Raw genomic sequence first — 20,730 nt, 5'->3', positions numbered from 1 at the left:
ATGAGGAGGATTCCTTTGCAGGACAGATTCTTTCAGGCAATTACCATTTACCAGCACCGATCGAGGCCTACATCAAAGCATTAGGTCACGTCGTTGACAGTACATCCGTAAGATACAAGCTAAGGATGCCAGTATGGCCAAACGAAACCGGAGATTTCGGCAGAGTAGGTCGTACCAAACACTGGAAATATATGTCGATGCCAAGTCCGTTAGTCTGTAGACAGCGGATTCAGGAAGATCTTAAAGTGACAAGTACACCAGGCGTGAGGGATTGGAACCTCTCCGAGGCATTGAGGCCAGAGGAAGGAGGAGCCGGAACCCCTACTCGTAATTGTCTGGGTTGGTCACGTGCAGCTACTTTGACCAACGATCAAGTAGCATTCCTGGAGAGCGCGAACGTAATGGAAGATGCGTTTCCAGTCAAATTATCGAAATTTCAATATTATTCCCCAGATGAAGAAGAACGCTGAAGGAGCTATCGCACAGGTCTGCTGGATACAAGTAGAGAATACTGATCAGGTCACATCACCAAACAACTTCTATTGTGAGTCAAGAAACAAATATGCTAACCATAAGCATATTCGATGAAATAGAGAGATCGTTTCAACAGCTCTATGACAGATTAGAAACGTTAGAAAACGCCATTACTTTTGCACACCTAGGAAAAATGCACCCTAGTATAGTCGCTCCAATATACATCAATACAAACCTAGCTTTCACTCCTATTATAAAAAATGTTCACGATTTAGAAAAAGCTATTACTGTCAAAGCATATGGTACTAACGAGTCTCTGAACAGCATACTGGAGGTGCCTCTAGTTGCTAAACAACCCTATAACCTCCTACACCTCTATTCCATTCCAAATGACAATAACATAATCCTAATACCTAAAAATCCTATCATAAGCCTGGGAAATGACGAGTTTGCGTACCCCCACGAGCCCTGCAGCCAAATTAAAGAAGACGTCGTAATCTGCAAACACCTGCAATGGCAGCACTTGAAAAATTCTACTGACTGCATAGCTCAGCTACTCCAGCACCGAGAACCACATAGCACATACGCAACAGCAGCCTACGAAAACAACATCGTACAACAAATAAAAGATAACAGCTGGATCATCGCCTTAAAACAAGAAGAAGTAATCAAAACTACTTGTGGTAATGATGTACAATACCAAAGAAGCAAAGGAATTTTCCTAATAACCATAGACAATAATTGCAATACAGGTGTTAGATAAAACGCTAACAACACATCAAAAATATGTTAACGTAAAAGAAACCATACCTTTAACCACGTACACACGAAACACCTAAAGTACATCCTAGAAAAATAAAAATGGAAAATCTGGAACTCGACAACCTAAAAGATGCCTTAAAGCAGATAGATAAAACACAACTTCCAGACAATAATGAAGAAATAATATCCACCAAACCTAGCTGGTCATCAATATGCTTGTATATCGCAATTCTCATGGCAGCAGTTATAGCAGCAATTTACAGGTTCTACTGGAAACCAAAATCAGCGAAGACCATAGTACAGCAGCCATCAGTAAAAGCAGCAGAAGAACTTCAACAGCAGCAACAGCCTTTGCAGCCTCCGGCACGCCTCCTATTTAAGGGGGGAGGAGTTATATCATCATAACCTCGTTATCACACAATAACCAGGTTGTAATGATACAATTTAGTCCGGTCTATTTAAGCCTAAAATCAGGAGGAAGGTTACATAAATTCCCATAAAGCTGAATATTGGCATAACTATAACAACTGTTCAAAACATCATTATAAAGAAAATCTCAAAAGTCCTCATCGTTCCGAGGTGTGCTAAAAATTTGGCACGGGGTCAAAGGTCAAAAAAATGAGTTTTTTGCGATTTTTAGCGAAACGGTGAGTTTTTTCGCAAAATTACCCCAGTACAAAATTGTAGATCACGAAATTCTCTACAAAAAATATATTAATAATTTTTTTCCTAAAAGCCACCATTTTGGAGATATAACGTTCCGAAAAGTTGGATCAGTCGTAATCCCTCTATTTTGCACACGTACGCCACATATGAAAGTCACTAAAGGTGTAATAGAACTAAAATAAGTTCGCTATTATTTATTGTAACTTGCTTATGTAAAATATAAGTTAAACTACGAGAATCTCAGGTATAATGAAACCCCGTTCCTAAATTTGTACGTCAGTATAACCTTGGGATAACATCTGTCTTTTATTCTATTGTCCGCGTGGCTAGGGTCGTATACCTGCTTTATGTTGGCATGCCCAATATATGAAATACATACCGTTAGTCTTGAGCGCCACTGCGTAGGGAAAACATGTGCTTATCTTAACCTATCTTTTAACCTATTTTGTGCGTTTTAGATTTTTATAAGAAAAATGTCAGAATATTGTTTTATTTGTACTCATCTTTTAACTGAAAGTGAAACTGTAACTGTTGATCGTGGTATGAAGACACTGATTAATGCAAGTGCTGAAAGAGATGATGGATACTCGGAATTTCTTAAAAAACAAAAATCTGTGACAATACATAGCAACTGTCGTAAAATTTATACGCGGAAGTGTTCTATTGCTGCTGCCATCAAAAGAAAACGCGAAGAACAAGAAGCTAATACATCTACAGGATCTACAGTAAGTAGTCCTCCTCGTACTAGATCCCGTTCAAGTGATTCAGCTTTTTGTTTTAAAAAACTATGTTTATTTTGTGGCAATAAATTGAATGAAGAGTTGCAGAGAAAAAAATCCTTAGATCGTCGCAGTAAAATTTGTCAAGTAAGTACACTCCAATTCAAACATTCAATTTTGGAAGTAGCACGAACTCGTTCCGATGCTATATCGAAAGCTGTTGTTGCTCGAATCGAATTTGACTATGATTTAGTTGCTGCTGAAGCAAAGTATCACCAAGAATGTTATACTTCTTTTTTGAAACCGACTACTGGCGGTACAGTTGGTCGTCCTAAAGATGAAGCAACAGATCTGGCAATGCAGGAAATATTTACATACATTGAGAGTAGCAATGACTGTCAGTTTACTTTGGCTGAGTTAAAAGATGTTAGCAAAATTTTAACTTTAGATAACAGGACTATTAAGCTGCGACTTAAACTGAAATATGGCGATAAAATTATTATCACTGAAAAACCGGGAGCGTTAACATTTGTATGTTTGATAAACAGTCACCATGAAATTTTAAATCAATCTTGGTCCGAAAATAAAAAAATTAATAAACAAGAAGAACGATTAAAAACTCTAGAAGCAGCAGCATCTATTATTCGAGAAGATATTCAATCCTCGGTATTTGATAATTCCTACTACCCTCCACCAGGTCGAATGTTTGAAGATTTAAATAATGACATCCCACAGTCACTGACATTTTTTTTGGAGCAAATGATCTTAAAAAATAAACGATCAAATTTCGATCATTTAAAACTAGTATGCACCAATATTTGTCATAGTATCATGACTGCTATTCGACCAAGATCGTTCAAGTCCAAATTACAGTTAGGTCTTTCAGTTTTTTTTCATCGGAGGTTCGGGTCTAAGCGTCTTATACAAATTTTGTCGTCTTTTGGTTTGTGTGCTTCTTATAATGATACATTGATGTACGAGTCAGCAGCAGTTTTTCATCCTCTTCCTCATGTCCTACCACCTGAAAGTGGCACACTTATTCAATACGTTGCAGATAATGCTGATATAAATGTTAATACACTAGATGGTAACAATTCACTCCACATAATGGGTATAATTCAAATTGTAACTCCAAAGCACTCTGTTTTACTAGAAGAACCTATGCAACGAATAAAAGAAGTTCTTTCAGCAAAACACTTCAAAGCAAAAGCTCATGTGCCAATACAGATCTATCAGAATAGTGATGTAGTTGGTTACAGTAAAATATATGTCCAAGATTTTGGATATGGAACTGAAACAGTATCTTTTCATAAAAATTCTGATGTAGTATGGTTTTATGGAAAGTGGAAAAATACATCATTACCTGGTTGGAACGGTTTTATTGAGCGCTTAACAAATTACCATACAAATTATTCAAAATCTCAGATTACATTTTTACCATTCATCCATCAACCAGCTAGTAACTATAATACTGTCTATACGACTTTACTTTGTGCATTAGAGAACGCGAAACGTTACGGCCACACTGTATGCATCGTGACTTTCGACCAACCCTTGTATGCGAAAGCTCGAGAAATTGTATCAGCCGCACCTGACGGCTCTGAAGTATCGAAGATTATTGTCAGACTTGGAGGATTTCATCTACTCATGTCTTATCTCGGAGCAATTGGTTATATTATGCAAGGTAGCGGGATAAAAGAAGTACTCTCAGAAATCTATGCACCAAAGTCATTAGAAAAAATGCTCAATGGTCATGCTTACGCAAGAGCTGTTCGAGCACATACACTACTCCAGCTGGCTTTAGCAATTACAATATTAAAAACAATAGATATTAATGATATCATGGGAGCAGATTTAATCATAAATATTGACCATATATTAGATAGCACTCTTTCATATTCAGATATTGAAAATGATAATGAAGTATCAGGTGCTTTACTTCATAAATTTAATATGAAATTGAAAGATTTTGAGGAACGAGGACCAACAGCGCAACTTTGGATACAATATTTTAATATGGTTTCACTTGCAAAAGAATTTTTGAGAGCTGAGCGTATGGGGGACTGGAAAGCTCATTTAAGTTGTGTAAAAGAAATGTTACCTTATTTCCACTCGTCAGGACATTTTCCATATGCTAAATCTGCACACTTGTATTTACAAGACATGATGCAATTACAGGACTCGATGGATCCTGAAGTTTACGAAAAATTTACCGAAGGATTTTTCACCGTGAGACGCTCAGATAAATTGAGTTGTGGAACTTCTACAGACATGGTTATCGAACAGTCTATGATGAAAGCCATGAAGACAGATGGAGGTATTGCTCGAGGAAGAAGTACAAAACAAAGTGTAATCAGTAAATGGGTTTACAGCATGCATGCAATGAACAGTTTGTGAGAAATTAGAAGATCTTGCTAATGTTAGGATGGATACGACTGAACAGCATGTTGATGCCAGTGATTCACGTGTAAAAAAAGACGCTAAAGACATACGAATGCTTCTTGAGTGGTTCTCGATTCATGATCCTTTCCCAGAGGTTAACAAAGTCATCTCGATTGCAAGTGGTGTCGTTGGTGATAATACAATTAATTGCTATAAAGCACGTGAACTTGGGCTTATCTCTATTGCTAAAATAACTGGACTGACATTTAAAGATATTAAACTTAAACGCGCTGACAAAGTTGTTCCTCTTTTAGCTATGAGTAGCACCGTAAAAGTTCACGAAGAAAAAGTACCTGTTGACCCAGTGTTATTATTCCAACGTATGAGTGTTACTGCGGCTTTTCAAGATGAAATTGAGAAATATTTCGAGTATGAATTAGCTCCTTATCCGTTAACATTATTTGATGACATTGGAATGCGCAAGACCCAGAAGTCGGCTATTTACGATTGTTTTCAGACTATAAATGTTGATATTAATAACACTAATTCAACGTACATAATTGACGGAGGATTCTTATTACATCGAGTGGTGTGGGATAGCGAGGAAACATTTAACGTTATCTTAGATAAATACGTTCAATATGTACGTCGACATTTTGGTTCCAGAGTTACTGTCGTATTTGACGGATATGATGATTATACGAGAAATATTAAAGCAGCAGAGCAACGCCGTCGAAATGCTGCTTCATCAACTTCTTCTGATATTATATTCGATGAATCAATGACAGTTCCTACCAGTCAACAGAAATTCTTTGCAAATAATCACAATAAATCTAGGTTTATTTCGATGTTGAAAGCAAAATTTACTGCTGAGAATATATCCGTTGAACAAGCTAATGATGATGCTGATGTATTGATTATTGAAACAGCGATAAAGAAATTCAGTGTGACAAATACAACTGTTGTTGTTGGTGAGGATGTTGATTTACTCGTCTTGCTTACTGCTCGAACTCCAACTGAAAAAATTATTTATTTTTTTAAACCCGGAAAAGCCCAAAATCAATCGGAAATATATTCATCAAACAGTTTATCCAATTTTCCTAAATGTCAAAATCATGTATTGTTTCTACACGCAATAACTGGCTGCGATACGACATCTGCTTTTTACAGGAGAGGAAAAACAACAGTTTTCAAAATGTTTGAAAAAAAAGATTTACTACAATGTGCTGAAGTTTTTAAAAATAGTAATTCAACTCAACAACATGTTATCACCAACGGAGTTCAATTTCTTCTTGCTATGTACGGAGCCCCCAAAAAAACCACTTGCTTAGATAAGTTGCGATACACATCTTTCGTGAAAAATACGCGTAATAAAAAACAAGTCAACTTAGCTTCTCTTCCTCCAACCTCAGTAGCTGCTCATCAACATCTGTTTCGGGTATATTACCAAGTTCAAGTGTGGCTTGGTAATCAGCTGGACCCTAAAGACTGGGGTTGGAAGTTGATCGACAATACACTAGAATTAGTATCCTATTAGCATGTCTCTTATTGTCCATATTGTTCAATAACAGGAAATCCTTGTACTTAGCTTAAGTTTAGACATCATTATATTCTGTTATTACATCCTTTATTGTCAACATTAAGTAGAATCAGGAAACCTTTGTACTTAGCCTAAGCCTATATATTGTTGTAATCCAATAAAGATAAGCAGTTGAGTTTCGCTCTTCAAGCCGAACACACGCCTCCAAATCGCTTTTTAAAAACCCTCTTGCCAACGCCCACAACCTAACTCGAGACAGTCTTAATATTGATAGATTTGTCAAAAAATGTTCGTTGTGTGTTTAATGGGATGCACTTAAAGAAAAAAAAAAGCGTAAATACCATTTTCAAAATATCCACCTGGTGCCAGAAAAATGGCCTTAACGCTCCATTTTTACTCCCCTGCTGCTTATAAGTACGTGCGTAAAATGTTCAACACATGCTTACCACACCCTAATACGTTGTACGAATGGTATCAGAGGGTTGATGCGGATCCCGGATTTTGTACAGAAACTTTAAACAGGTTAGAAGCAAAGGCAAAAGAATTTAAGAAAAAAATATTATGCGCCCTTGTTGCCGATGAGGTGGCAATAAGGAGATAAAAAATATGGACGGGCAAGCGTTATGAGGGTTTGGTAGACATGGGTTTGGGAAGCGATGATAACAATCAAATGGCTACTCAGTCAAACGTCTTTACGATGGTTGCAATTAATGATAATTGGAAATTACCACTGGCTTACTTTTTCATTGAAACTTTGAAGGCAGACACGAAAGCCAACTTGATTAAAACAGTACTAGAAAAATGTGAAAAATAGAGATTCAGATTCGTTCGGTAGCATTTGATGGTTGTAAAAGTAACATTGCAACCATGAAAAGGTTAGGGTGCGAGATAGATAATGCAGAAAATTTTAAAACAAACTTTAGACATCCTTGTGCACATTACGATATTGTTGTGTTCCTAGATGCTTGTCATTATGGTAAAGTTAATGAGAAATACTTTTGAATAATAAAAAAAAATACACACATCTAATCAAAAACAGATTAACACATTCACTGCGGGTCACCCACAATCGCCCCGATACTGTGCCGAATCACTGTGCGCACGGAATAAACAAATCTTTTTCGATCGTGCAAAACAGGGTTTTCTAGGCATTTTTACGAGCATGACAGAGACAACTATAGTTTTCGAATTGTGACAAGATAAAGTAATATTGGCAGTTTACTTATGGGGGTTTACACGGGTGACTAAAGCCGCACGATTTTTGCCGCGCGGCGTAAATCGACCATCTAAATGGCAATTCGGCTAAGTTGCAATTGACTAAAGCCGCAAGCCCCAAAGTTGGGTAGCATCCGACTTTGGCCGCGCGGCAACCGGCCGCATGCGACTGGTGACTAAAATCGACCGTGTAAACGATCAGTTGCAGGCGATCGCCCGCCGTATGAAGGTGTTTCGCGCACGCACGTGTATTTATTTACTACAGCGTTTCTGTGTACATGTATCGTAACAACCATGAATAAAAATAACACCATACAGTTTTTGGAATGCTATGAAATGCATCCATGCTTATGGAACCCAAGAGAACAAGATTACAGAAACAATAATGTACGTTTAGCGGCTCTTAAATCTATTATTCAAGAAATGCGTTTGTCCATAACAGTTGAAGAGCTTAAATTGAAGATAAAAAATATACGAACCACATATAATAGAGAGGCCAGTAAGGTAGCAAAGTCAAAAAAGAGTGGCGCGGGAAAGGATGATATATACAGACCTCAATTAATTTGGTTTTCTGTAGCTGACCGCTTTTTAAAGCCAGTGATAGAAGGAAGAAACAGTAAAGATAACATGGTAAGTCTTATTATTATTTATTAAATAGTTATTCTTGTTCGCATATTATAAATTATAATAGGTAAATCGTGAACAGAGACATTTTTATAATATTACTTAAATAAACATACAATATTTACGCAATCATTCTATCTTGCCATGAAACTTTTCCTGGTCCGACAAAATAGTCAGCATATCTATCGCGCAGATCTTTGGCATTTCGTGAATAGTTGTTAGAAGATAGCGGTGTCATTAATTCGTCTACTCCTGCCGTAGGAATGCTTCTCCAACTTCCGTTTCTGATTGTCCCTGAACTGAAGTCTTCTCCGTCTACTAATTCGGGAGTATTCATGTATATGAGATTAGTCCGAAGCCAGTTATGCAGCGCACAGGTCGCTTTAATAATAGAATCAGTTTTATCCAATGAAACAGATATAGGTTTTCTGTATACTCTGAATCGTGAAGCCATTATGCCAAAGGCATTCTCTACGATTCGGCGTGCTCTTGATAGTCTGTAATTAAAGATTTTTTGTTTGTGTTCCAAACCTTCATGTCTTGAATACGGTTTCATTAAATAGGTTGCCAAAGGGAAGGCATCATCACCAACGAAAACTGCCTTATTAGGTAAGTAGTTAGGTAGTTTTAAATTATTTCTTTCAAGAGCACTATAGAACTTTGTTTTTTTCCAAATATGCGAATCATTCATGCGTCCATTAGTTCCGAAATCTATATATATGAAACGGTAATGTGCATCCACTATAGCAAACAACACCACACTATAAGTGCCTTTGTAATTATAATAGTCTGATGCTCCGTGTGGTGGATTTTCGATTAATACGTGTTTCCCGTCAATAGCCCCACAGCAAAAAGGAAATTGCCAGCGATCTAAAAAATCTTTTTGTATTTTCTTCCATTGATCTGTGGTGGATGGCACCTAAAAGAAATAAACTTATATTAGTGTATGGTTACAGGGAAAAGATTCAGCGGTGAACACAAACAGCGACGCGTCTTCATATTTTGATGAATTGGAACAAGAAGATAATATTGCGCCCTTACAAAAGAAAAAAAAATTGTCTCCAAAGAAAAAGGCGGAGCGTGCTCTAATGGACGCACCTAAAATGGACCCACCTGTTTTACAAGCAGTCAATAGATTAGAAACTTTGGCTCAAACTATCCGTCAAGATGAATTTGATACATTCGGAGTACATGTGGCAAGCCAATTACGTAGTTTGCCATTAAGAAATGCTATTGTTTGTCAAAATTTCATCAATAATTATTTGTCACAAGAAAGACTGAAAACCTTAACACAACATTTTCCAATTGCTAGACCTACGAGTTCACTTTCAGAATATTCACGCTATACTTCGACTCCAGAAGCCGAAGCTACTACTTCCAGAAACCAAGCTTTTCAATACCAGCGTGAAACTTTGACTTCCGAAGCTTCCACTTCTAGAAGGCACCTCGATTATGAAGAAGACTATTTTGCCAGCTGTTTACTTACACAAAAAAATACTGGGCAACAATACGGAGTGAACGACGATATTCTCTCTCAAGCTGTTAGGTCATGCTTAGATGAAAACATAATGGAAAATTTATAAATAAATCGTTTATAATTAATTACTAGTTTCACTTACCATCATGAACTCCTGTAAAACATTGTATATAGCATCCAAAACATCCTTCAAAAACAAGGAAATTGTGCATTCTGGAACTCTGAATGACTCTGCAAGACTTGAATAGTTATCACCGGTAGCCAGGAACTTCAGGGTTATTTCTAATTTAATTTTCGGAGAAAGTGCTACTCGCATATTGGTATCGCATTTTTGTATAAGCGGAGTAACCTTATATAGTAAAGTATTAAACTGATCAGTAGTCATTCTTAATCGTTTTTTAAAATAATCAGGATCTTCTAAACTCCACTCAACCAATAAAGTATCCGAAGCACCCAAGTCCTTACGTCGAGAAATCCATCCACGTACCCAAACATTACGTTTTCTTCTTTCCTTTTGTTTTTTCTTCACTCTTTGTTCTTTAAGCAATTGTTGAATAATTGAATAATTAATTATTTCAATTCCGGCACAAACGGCTATTCTGCTCAACATTTTCAATGGAAATGACAGAGCCGCATGCGATTTTAGTAACCAGTGTAAATGGGCTAGCGATGCGGCTTGGTGAGGCAATTAGTGAAGCGACTCGCCGCACGGCGAAAATCGACCCGTGTAAACCCCCCATTACTGTTGTGCTGTGCGGTTAGCGAGTGCCCAGAGTGTGTGTGTTACCATGTAGCGATGTTGTGTCAGCGCAGAAGTGTGCCGAGTAACGAAACGCAGGACCCGGGACCAGGTGAGTTGTTCGACACTTTCTTTCCCAACATCAGTTAATTGCGGGTAGTTGTCGATCAGCCTGGGAAAGCTGCGTACTCATTTTATTCTAAGAATAAAATTTGAGTTACGTTAACGCCTTTGAGTCTGGCCATTTGTGTCCGTTCACAGTCCTCCTCTGCCCTTCGGGGTTAGGAGAGGCTGCTACTAAGCCCGTGTAAGCTGATTTACGTGGTGGATCACGGCAACGTCGGGAACTCGTAATCAGTTTGCTCTTAGATTCAGTAGTGCGTAGTAATTTCTCTTTTATTGTTTTAAATTGTTATTATTTCCTACTGCTTAATTAACTATAAAATTTAAATATATTAATTATTATAAATTATTCTATTATTGTAGTCAACACAGTCGCCTACTAGCGTCACTGTGGTAAATGTTGAATCAAACCTTCTTTATAGTTTTTATACACAACTGTTTTATTCTTTTACTTGTCACTTCGACTTTGTCATTCTCTCTCCATAAAATAAAATGTTCATTGTTTTACTTTAATTATCGTTTATTTTAAAATCCACAACAGTAAATTCATTTAATTTTAACTTAGTAAATTTAGATATACCCTCAATAGTTGTAATATTTTTATTTCTTGTAAATATAAACTTAATCCCTATAATTGCATACTGGCGAACCGACCGACCTTTTTAAGTGGACATTGATAATATTAGTTTTCCTTTTCTTTAATTTTCCTTGATAATTACGAAACATACTGTAGATTTTGCCGTCGTTGCTGAATAATATTTAGTTTTGTTTTCTTTTTTTGTAGAATTAAATTAGTTTATGTAGTTGTTAGTATTCTATCCCCTCCTTATTTACAATCTAGGATGGAATCTAGCAGGTGCATCTAGTATCGTGTCGGGGTGACTGATGGCTGAGCGGAGATTCCGAGACTGAGTCCGGAGCAACCGACTCTGTCGTCTTCAGTCAGAGCACACTCGCTCTCGATACATACATGTACATTAGTGTTAATTAATAGTTCTTTAATTTTGTTTTTTTTTTACTTAAACCAAATTTTTATAGCAATAGTATTATCATTATTAGTTAAATAGTTTTTAATTTAGATATTGATTGGATTTGGAGCCCTCAGTGGCAAGTCCGTTTGTTATTTTTTCTGTTTGTTTATTATTCTTAATTTTCTTACGTACATTATTAGCCTGTCGCGGCGGGTGCCGCAGGGTGGATCGAGGCAGATTGTAAGTTTGATTTAATTTATTACTCTATTATTTACCTTATTATTTTATCATTACGCTACAACTCTTTTACATTATTAATCAGTCATTCAGTTTAGTTTAGTTATTACAAAGTATAACAATACCTGGCACCCTTGTTAGATAACTCTAGCAAATTCATCGGTCGGTAGCTAACGTTACAGTTAGTACGGATGAATCGACAGTCGTAGTGACCCGTAATTAATCGGCTAGAACATGTCTGGGGGGCGTCACCTCCCATTATCAGCACTCCCGCCCGTCTCGCAAGGGACGTCAGGCGATGCCTCAATTAAATACCAGACCAACACCAGCATGTATAAGTATATATTTTTGTCGATGTTGAGTAACCGTGCACGCTGCGAACAGCTTTCCCCTTTTTCATCACGTCCTGCACCCACATCACCCCTACCCTGTGTGGCAGGGAGCTTCTGCCCGGACAGTGGAGATTGCCCAGAGGCCCGTTCCGTGCCCTACCCTTACCCCCTTACGGGGGTACGGCATCCGCAACCGCGCCTTAAAACTTACCAGTCCAACTGATAGCAATGTTGGCTACCATTTTAAATGCTATCGGTATACATAAGCCGGGCAAACCGAAAAACGAAACCGCTAGTTACCGTCCGATTAGTCTCCTTCCGACGATAGGCAAAATTTACAAACGACTCCTTCGGAAACGCCTCTGGGACTTCGTTACCGCGGACAAAATACTAATAGACGAACAGTTTGGATTCTTTGCTAAGCACTCGTGCATAAAACAAGTGCACCGCCTCACAGAGCACATCTTAATCTCTTTTTTTTTTGCTGGCAGCACTGACCGCTACTTGTCAATATTATTGTGCTCTCTCAATTATTATTTAAATTAAAATATTTATAAGTTTTGTATTGTGCTTAAAATTATATAAAACGTATATCTAAGTGATAATATAAGTTTATTGTTACGTAAAACATTTAATTAGTGCATTTTACTGCATAATTGTATTTTTTATTTATTTTACGATGGTAATATCAATTATTTTCTACAAATCCAAAATGATGACCAGAGGTACCAAAGCTCGTCAAGTTGATGACCAACTTCAAGTGGCTCTTCAACAACTAAAAACATCACGGGAACAGTGTCAACAACTGCTAAAAGAGAGAGAAGATAACGAAGTCGAAACACTTCAGGTAATAAAGAAAAATACCATGTTGAAAGGACAGTTGTCTCAGCTCTTCATTGAATACAATGAAGTTCTTGAGACTAACAATAAATTACAACCAATCCAACAAAAACGCAGTGTATAATTGTTGGCAGCCAAAGGACATGCAGTAAGATAGAGTGGACACATCTGCCCCAATTGTCTCTTGACGGGATTGTGATGTATGAAACATTCCTTATAATCTATGTTAACCTACCTAATGTAATCGTAAGTGTAATCCTATATAAACTAAGTGTGTATCAAATAAATCAGAGTATTATTCGGACCCTCGTTGGTTTGATTACAAATATATCCCTCCGACGCAACACCTTATATGGCGACCCTGCCGACGGAGTCATCTTGCGCGCCGCGAATGTAGGACTATTAAAACTTTTGTTCAATATTGTGACAATGAATGCAGTGCAACTTTATTATTTTTTCATATCACACGTACGCATTATAATAAATAATTTTGACAATGGGTGCCCAAAATTCTAAAGAAGAGACACTGATCGTGCAAAACGCTGCTGCTGGGGACAACCAATCAACTATTAAAGAAATCCGAGGTCATATGAACACAACTAACATAATTCTGGTTGTAATCCTGTTCGTCATCCTGTTTGGTCTTTTGCACTGTGTATACAAGTTATATAAAAAATGCCATGTAAAATGGATTGATGAAGAGATAAGCCGTTCAGCTACGAGAAGATCGATTTTTCGTCGTCAGTACCAACCCCGAATTCCGAGACCAGAGGAGAAGTTCAAATTTGATCAAGAAGTTTAAGCAATAATGAATGAAATGATTTCGAGCGGAAAAAAAAATACAATTGTGCGGTAAAAAAAAAAAAGTACGTAAAATTAATAAAAGTGTAAAGTGCAAAAAAAAAAAAAGTGCAAACTAAAAGTAAATGTGCAATAACAATATTTAAATAAATTAACTAAATCTGATATCGAAGTTGTAATAAAATATTGCATCACGACCCGTGATTATAAACTTTGAAGAATGCAATAAGAGATCATTGTTTTGGAAACCAACTTAAAACAACCTTGGGACTGTAGTGATATTTCTGCGTATTATAATTTAAAACCGAAACTAGTGTTTAATATGTATTACGGATACTTAGTTATTTTTATTATTGGCGTTATGGTGGTAAGTTATGGATATTATTTTAACACTTTATGAAGACTTAAAGAAAATAAGAATTTACTTAATTAAATTGGGACCACAGAGAAGGACCGAAAAAGTTAATTTAATTAAAAATAAATTAAAAGAAGTTGCTGTAATTTATAAGCAGTATGAAAATTGGTTAATTGATTTTAATAACGCAGTTAAAAATAAATATTATAAGAAAGAAGATATATTATTAATAGAAAATTATTGTCATTTATTTTTAGAATTGCATAAGGATATTATTTTTTTGTGTGATTGCGCTCAGTCCGAAGCTGTTTCCGAAATGTCTTCGTTTGATTTAAAGACCGCTCTTAACTTGTTACCAGTTATGACTAATGAGGTGGAGAACACTAAACAATTAATTGATAATATTGAATATTATGATTGTATATTAAAGGATAATGCATGCAAACAAAATTTAATAAAATTTGTGTTGAAAAGTAGACTGTCTCAGGAAGCAAAATTAATGTTGAAATTAAACTATGGTTCAGTTAATGACTTAATTATTGACATGAAAAATGTTTTATTGTCAAAGAAATCTTCAACTGCGATACAAAATAAATTACAAACAATTAGACAAAATGAGGCGTCTATTGAAGATTATGGGAGAGAAATCACAAAATTATTTGTGGACCTTACAATTTCTCAAGCCGATGGCAATGAACAGTGTTATAATATTTTAAAACCACATAATGAAAAAATAGCAATAAAACGATTTGCCGATGGCTTAAGAAATCGTAGGCTGAGTACAATTATGTCAGCTAGGAATTATAGCTCGTTTAAAGATGCCGTTCAAGCTGCTCAAGACGAGGAGACTTCAACAGCTGCGACTACGGGAGAAATTTTGGGTATGTATAAAAAACCTTTTAATAATTTCAATCAGAGCAGAGGCCGTAGTTCTACCTACAGAGGACAACGTGGAGGTCGTGGTAGACCGTTCAGGGGACAGCCACGTAACCAAGGTTATACAAACTATTACAGTACTCGAGGAACATGGTCTAGAGGCAGAGCTGATGGCTACAGACAACAAAGAGGTAATTTTCGTTTCAACAATACAAAATATCAAGGTCCGCGAAGTCAAAACGTTAATATGATAAATGAGTCTGCGCAAAGTACTGAAACGGAACCCCAAATATCATCATCTAATCAGTTTTTTCGTGACCAATAGAAATAATATGATTTTAGCTAGTGATAGTAACTGTTTCATTTCGTTAAATTCATCGTTAGGTCGTGGAAAAGTACATTATTTTCTAGTAGACTCGGGTGCGTCATTATCGGCGTACAATTACAGTGATGCGCTTGAATATAACATTCCAATCCATAAAGAGAACATAAACATAAATGGATTAGGAGGCACAGTCCAAGCAATAGGATACGTTTATTTACCTTTGACTGTGGGTGATCGAAATATAAGCCACAAGTTTTATTTATTTAATAGCCTACCAATTAAGGAGAGTGGAATTTTAGGTCGTGAATTTTTAAACAAATACAAAGCTCAATTAGACTTTTACAAAAACATTTTAACACTTTTCATCGGTCAAATACCTATTTCTTTGCCATTAGTAAATGAATGTAAAGTTGTTTTCAATATTCCTGCTAGATCAGAATCCGTACATTATATTCGTACAAATATGATAGAAGACTGCGTAGTTTCATCAAAAGAGATAAAAGAAGGCGTATACTTAGCCAGCTCCATAGCTACTCCTAAAAATGGGTTAATACCAATTCGAATACTAAATGTCACAGAAAATAATGTATCATTAACGGATTTAGAAGCGAATATAGAAAAGCTTTGTGATTTTGATATGTGTTCATTCAGTAAAACAAAAAATAATTCAGATAGAGTCAAAACATTATTACCTTTAATGAGAATGACACATTTAAATAAAGAAGAACAAAATACGATCGAAAATATTTGTGCAAAGTATGCGGATATATTCCATTTACCGGGAGACAAACTCACTACTACAGATATTTATACACATACTATTTCTATTAAACCTAATACGATTCCTATTTTTTCAAAACAATACCGTTTACCTATATCTCAAAAAGATGAGGTGAAATCTCAAATAGATAAAATGTTAAATGAAGGAATAATAGAGCCTAGCAAAAGCGATTGGTCGAGTCCGATATTACTGGTACCTAAAAAATCTAGTTCAATGCAAAATAGTGAATGGAGATTAGTAATTGACTATAGAAAACTGAACAATTGTATAGAAGATGATAAATTCCCATTACCTGATATTACAGACATTTTAGAATCCTTGTCTGGTAGTATATATTTCACTCATTTAGATTTACATCAAGGCTACTATAATGTTAAATTAGAAGAAAATAGTCGAAAATTCACTTCATTCTATTCTGGACAATACCAAATGACTCGGATGTCTATGGGATTAAAAACGAGTCCAAGTTCCTTTTCTCGCATGATGAATATAGCTCTAGCGGGTCTCACTTACGACAAATGTTTAATTTATTGCGATGATTTAATTTGTTTTGGCAGAAATCTAGAAATACATAATAAAAATTTACAAGACGTTTTCGAAAGATTGCGGAAAGTTAATTTGAAATTGAATCCTGCTAAATGTGATTTCTTAAGAAAACAGATTTTGTATCTAGGAAACGTTATTTCAAGTGAAGGTATAAGGCCTGATCCTCAGAAAATAGAAACAGTAAAAAACTATCCATGTCCTAAAAGTACCGACGAAATAAAAAGATTCGTAGCTTTTACAAACTATTACAGAAAGTTTATTCCAAAATTTGCAGAAATTACATATCCTTTAAATATGTTAACAAGAAAAGGTGTACCCTTTGAATGGAATAGTGAATGTCAGAAACCATTTGAAACATTAAAACAAAAATTAACATCCCCACCTGTTTTAGACTACCCTGATTTTTCTTTAAAAAATAAATTTATTGTACAAACTGATGCTTCAAAGAACGCATTGGGAATAATCTTATCAAATGAAAATGGTCGACCAATAGCTTATGCTAGTAAAAGTTTAAATAAAGGAGAAAGAAATTACCCAATTATTGAGAAAGAACTACTCGCGATAGTTCTAGGGCTCTAAAATATTTTCGACCGTACTTGTATGGCCGACCTTTTAAGGTACGCACGGATCATAAGCCTTTAGTTTATCTATTCAATATGAAAGATCCTTCAAGTAGGCTCATGAAATTTAGATTAACATTAGAAGAATATAATTTTGAGGTAGAATATGTTAAGGGATCTGACAATGTAGCTGCAGATGCGCTGTCAAGGATCACTATAGACGATTTAAAAGAAATGCATGAGAGTGTAGTAAACGTAATGACTAGAGCACAAGCGAAAAAACTAAATAGACCTGATTCTGCGGTAGATATAGTAAACACAGACTCGAGGCCTGATCAACCGAGAGCCGTGAATACTCATATTAAACCAAAGGAATCAGTTGAATTAAGATTTATTAATGCAAGTAAATTAGATAAATTAAGGAAAATGGGAAAGATATCAAATGAAAATAAGATATTTTGTTATGTGGATAATGAGAAAACTATTTATGTAAAATTTCTAAACTCTCAAGCGCAAATGACGCGAGACGCATTTGTGAGAGAATTAGATGCATTTTGCAATTCGTTAAAGTTAGAAGAGACATAAATATTGAAAAATAAAGATAATAACATTTTTGTTAAGAAACTATTAGAAGAGATAAAAGAGAATAATAAAAGAGTAGGACCGCGGTTATGCATATTAAGTGATGTAGAACGAGTTGATAATAAAGACGATAGACGAGTTATATTAAATGACTTTCATCTCTTACCGAGTAGTGGCCATGCTGGTATGAGACGTATGTCAAATAATATTAAAAAATATTATTATTGGCCTGGTATAGACAACGATGTTCAAAAATTTGTAAAATGTTGTGACAAATGTCAACGACAAAAATATTCAATACCAAAGAAAGAGCCAATGATTATAAGTAGCACAGCAAATACTGCTTTTGAAAAAATCTATTTAGATCTTGTTGGACCTTTACAGACCGATAGCAATAATTTTACGTACGTATTAACGTTGCAATGTGAATTAACAAAATATGTGGAAGCCTATCCATTAGTATCTAAAAAATCTGAGGAAGTGGCAAAAACATTTGTTAATAATTTTATTCTTAGATATGGAGTTCCAACAGAAATTGCAACAGACAGGGGAAAAGAATTTCTATCAGAAAGATTCCAGGAGGTTTGTAAATTACTTAATATTAGACAACTAAACTCTACAGCTTATCATCATCAGTCGCTAGGAGCACTGGAGGTGACACACAAAAACTTGAATGCATTTTTACGCATTCAAACTGATAACCATCCCGAATTATGGAGTAAGTGGATTCCTTTTTGGTCTTTCGCCTACAACACGACAGTTCACTCAGAAACAGGTTTTACCCCATATGAATTGGTATTCGGTAAGAAATGTTCTCTACCCAGTAATTTATCAAAAGACTTAGAACCAATATAATTTTGAAAATTATCCCTGTCAACTAAAATACCGGTTGCAACTTTCTCAAAAAGAGGCAAGAAATAATTTATTAAATAGTAAAGTTAGTAGAAAAGTTAGATACGATCAAAATATTAATCCAATAACTTATAAGGAAAATGATTTAATACTTATTAAAAATGAAATACCTAGCAACAAATTAGATAACGTGTATACTGGTCTATATATAGTAGTAAAAGATATACCACCAAACGTAGAAATTATAAACAAATATGGAAAAAAAGACATAATTCATAAGAATCGCACAAAACCTTATTATAAAAATGCACTTATTTTGTATTTTTCTTATTAATTAATTAGTAATTTTTTCTTATTAGTCACTAGACATGTAATTCCTATATTAATTTTAAGTTCAATACATAAACAACAAAAAAAAGTCTACAGTATAAACAGACTCTTTAAGTTTTCACCTGAGCAGGATATCAAAAAATTCAATTATGGAAGCTGAAGAACAACCATCAACTTCTAGGAAAAGGACAGTTGATGCTGACAACACTGAAAATGAGGTCACTGATCCAAAGAGACCTAGGGTTAACGTAGACAGCGAAACTAAGGCAAGGGTGCTAAAATACATTGTAGCGAGTGCATTAGGCCTTTTTGAGAGGCTGGTAATTTGTGATCACATTGTCAACATAACGGCTGGTCACCAGGTCATGAGTATCCTTCAGGGGGGACACAAAGTCCTTAGGAAAATGGCTAACTTCAGGATGAATACCCATCCTAATTTAAATTTGAATGCAACTGTAACTTGTGGGAATCAATGCCACAATATCACTTACCAGGAAGTCACAGCAATCATGATGGAGACAGCTCAACAGCATGGCCTCGAGTACACGCAATCAAATCGTACTGACAATAACCACTGGTATGGAATTGCTAATCCTCTCTTTAATATTCTCTCTGCTTTTAAGATGAGATACGATGAGATACGCGTGGGGGTTTCAAGGATACCAGTAGGGAAGAGAGGAGATATCACTGACTATGTTGATGTATCCCAGTACGGCTTGACCCCTGCACATCACAGGATAAACATCCCGTTTAGTGACACCGTTAAAAATCTTGGTGTTATCATTGACCGCAGTTTGTCATGGGGACCACAACTGGTGTCAGTCAGTCGCAAACTATTTTCCTCTGCAGGTTTCTTACGTAGGTTGCGTAATTTTCTTCCAACATCTACTAAAATTGCACTTGCACAGTCTCTGTTACTCCCCATTATTGATTATGCCGACGCCAGCTATCTTGATCTAACCGAGGCCCAGCTAAATAAACTTGAGCGGCTTTAAAATTTTATCATAAGGTTTATATTTGGTTTACGCAAATATGACCACGTCTCTGAGTATCGAGTTAAGCTCAAGTGGCTTCCTATTCGTTATCGCCGGAATGTTCATATATTGTCTCTTCTTTACAGTGTCCTGTTTAATTCCTCGTCCCCGCGCTACCTTCAGGAACGTTTTGATTTCCTACATACTGCAAGCTCTCATTCACTCAGGTCATCGGAGAATTTAATGCTGAAGTTTCCGGCTCACGGGACGTCATTTTATGACCATTCCTTTGCGGTTGAGGCTGTCCGTTTATGGAATGCGTTACCCTTAAGCGTTAAACAATCTTCCTCGCCGGAAATTTTCAAGTCCAGATTCAAATCGCACTACTTTGCTTCTATGATATAACTGTATAACTTCCTACTTCTTTTGTATTTTATCTTGTATATTTTTAGTATTTATTTGTATTTAATCGTATGTACAATATTTACGTGATCGCTTTACCTATGCCCGTCCCTCCATTGCTCCTTGTAGAACCCACATTAAAACTCTCCTCAATTGCCCTGTTCATAAAACACATGCTTACGCAAAGTCGTTTTCTGTACAAGCAGTTATACTTTGGAATTCCCTCCCTCCAAGCATACGAGCGT

General features: G+C 35.9%; 1 protein-coding gene across 2 annotated transcripts; it reads left to right on the top strand.

The window, feature by feature from the left end:
* The first annotated feature begins 2,375 nt into the window (after positions 1-2,375).
* On the top strand, positions 2,376-14,010 carry LOC134201295 (uncharacterized). 2 transcript variants are annotated; one of them, XR_009976519.1, is made up of 2 exons: positions 2,376-8,388; positions 9,339-14,010. XR_009976519.1 is itself a non-coding variant. In XM_062675811.1 (2 exons), the coding sequence occupies exons 1-2, from the start codon at positions 8,053-8,055 to the stop codon at positions 9,963-9,965; spliced, it is 963 nt and encodes a 320-aa protein (XP_062531795.1). In that variant the 3' UTR covers positions 9,966-9,983. The 2 variants fall into 2 exon arrangements, 1 of the variants encoding a protein (XP_062531795.1); XM_062675811.1 differs by having other exon boundaries at positions 8,053-8,388; positions 9,339-9,983.
* Positions 14,011-20,730: the final 6,720 nt, after the last annotated feature.

Source organism: Bombyx mori, chromosome 24, assembly GCF_030269925.1.
Source record: "Bombyx mori chromosome 24, ASM3026992v2".
Classification (NCBI taxonomy): domain Eukaryota; kingdom Metazoa; phylum Arthropoda; class Insecta; order Lepidoptera; family Bombycidae; genus Bombyx; species Bombyx mori.
The sequence above is the reverse complement of the archived record's forward strand: the minus strand, read 5'-3'. Positions and strand labels throughout refer to the sequence as shown.

Bases quoted from the DNA above. Each gene is read 5' to 3' on its own strand.
- LOC134201295 (XM_062675811.1), top strand. From the start codon at position 8,053: ATGAATAAAAATAACACCATACAGTTTTTGGAATGCTATGAAATGCAT. The intron at 8,389-9,338 runs GTAAGTCTTATT...GTATGGTTACAG, and splicing joins GAAACAGTAAAGATAACATG to GGAAAAGATTCAGCGGTGAA.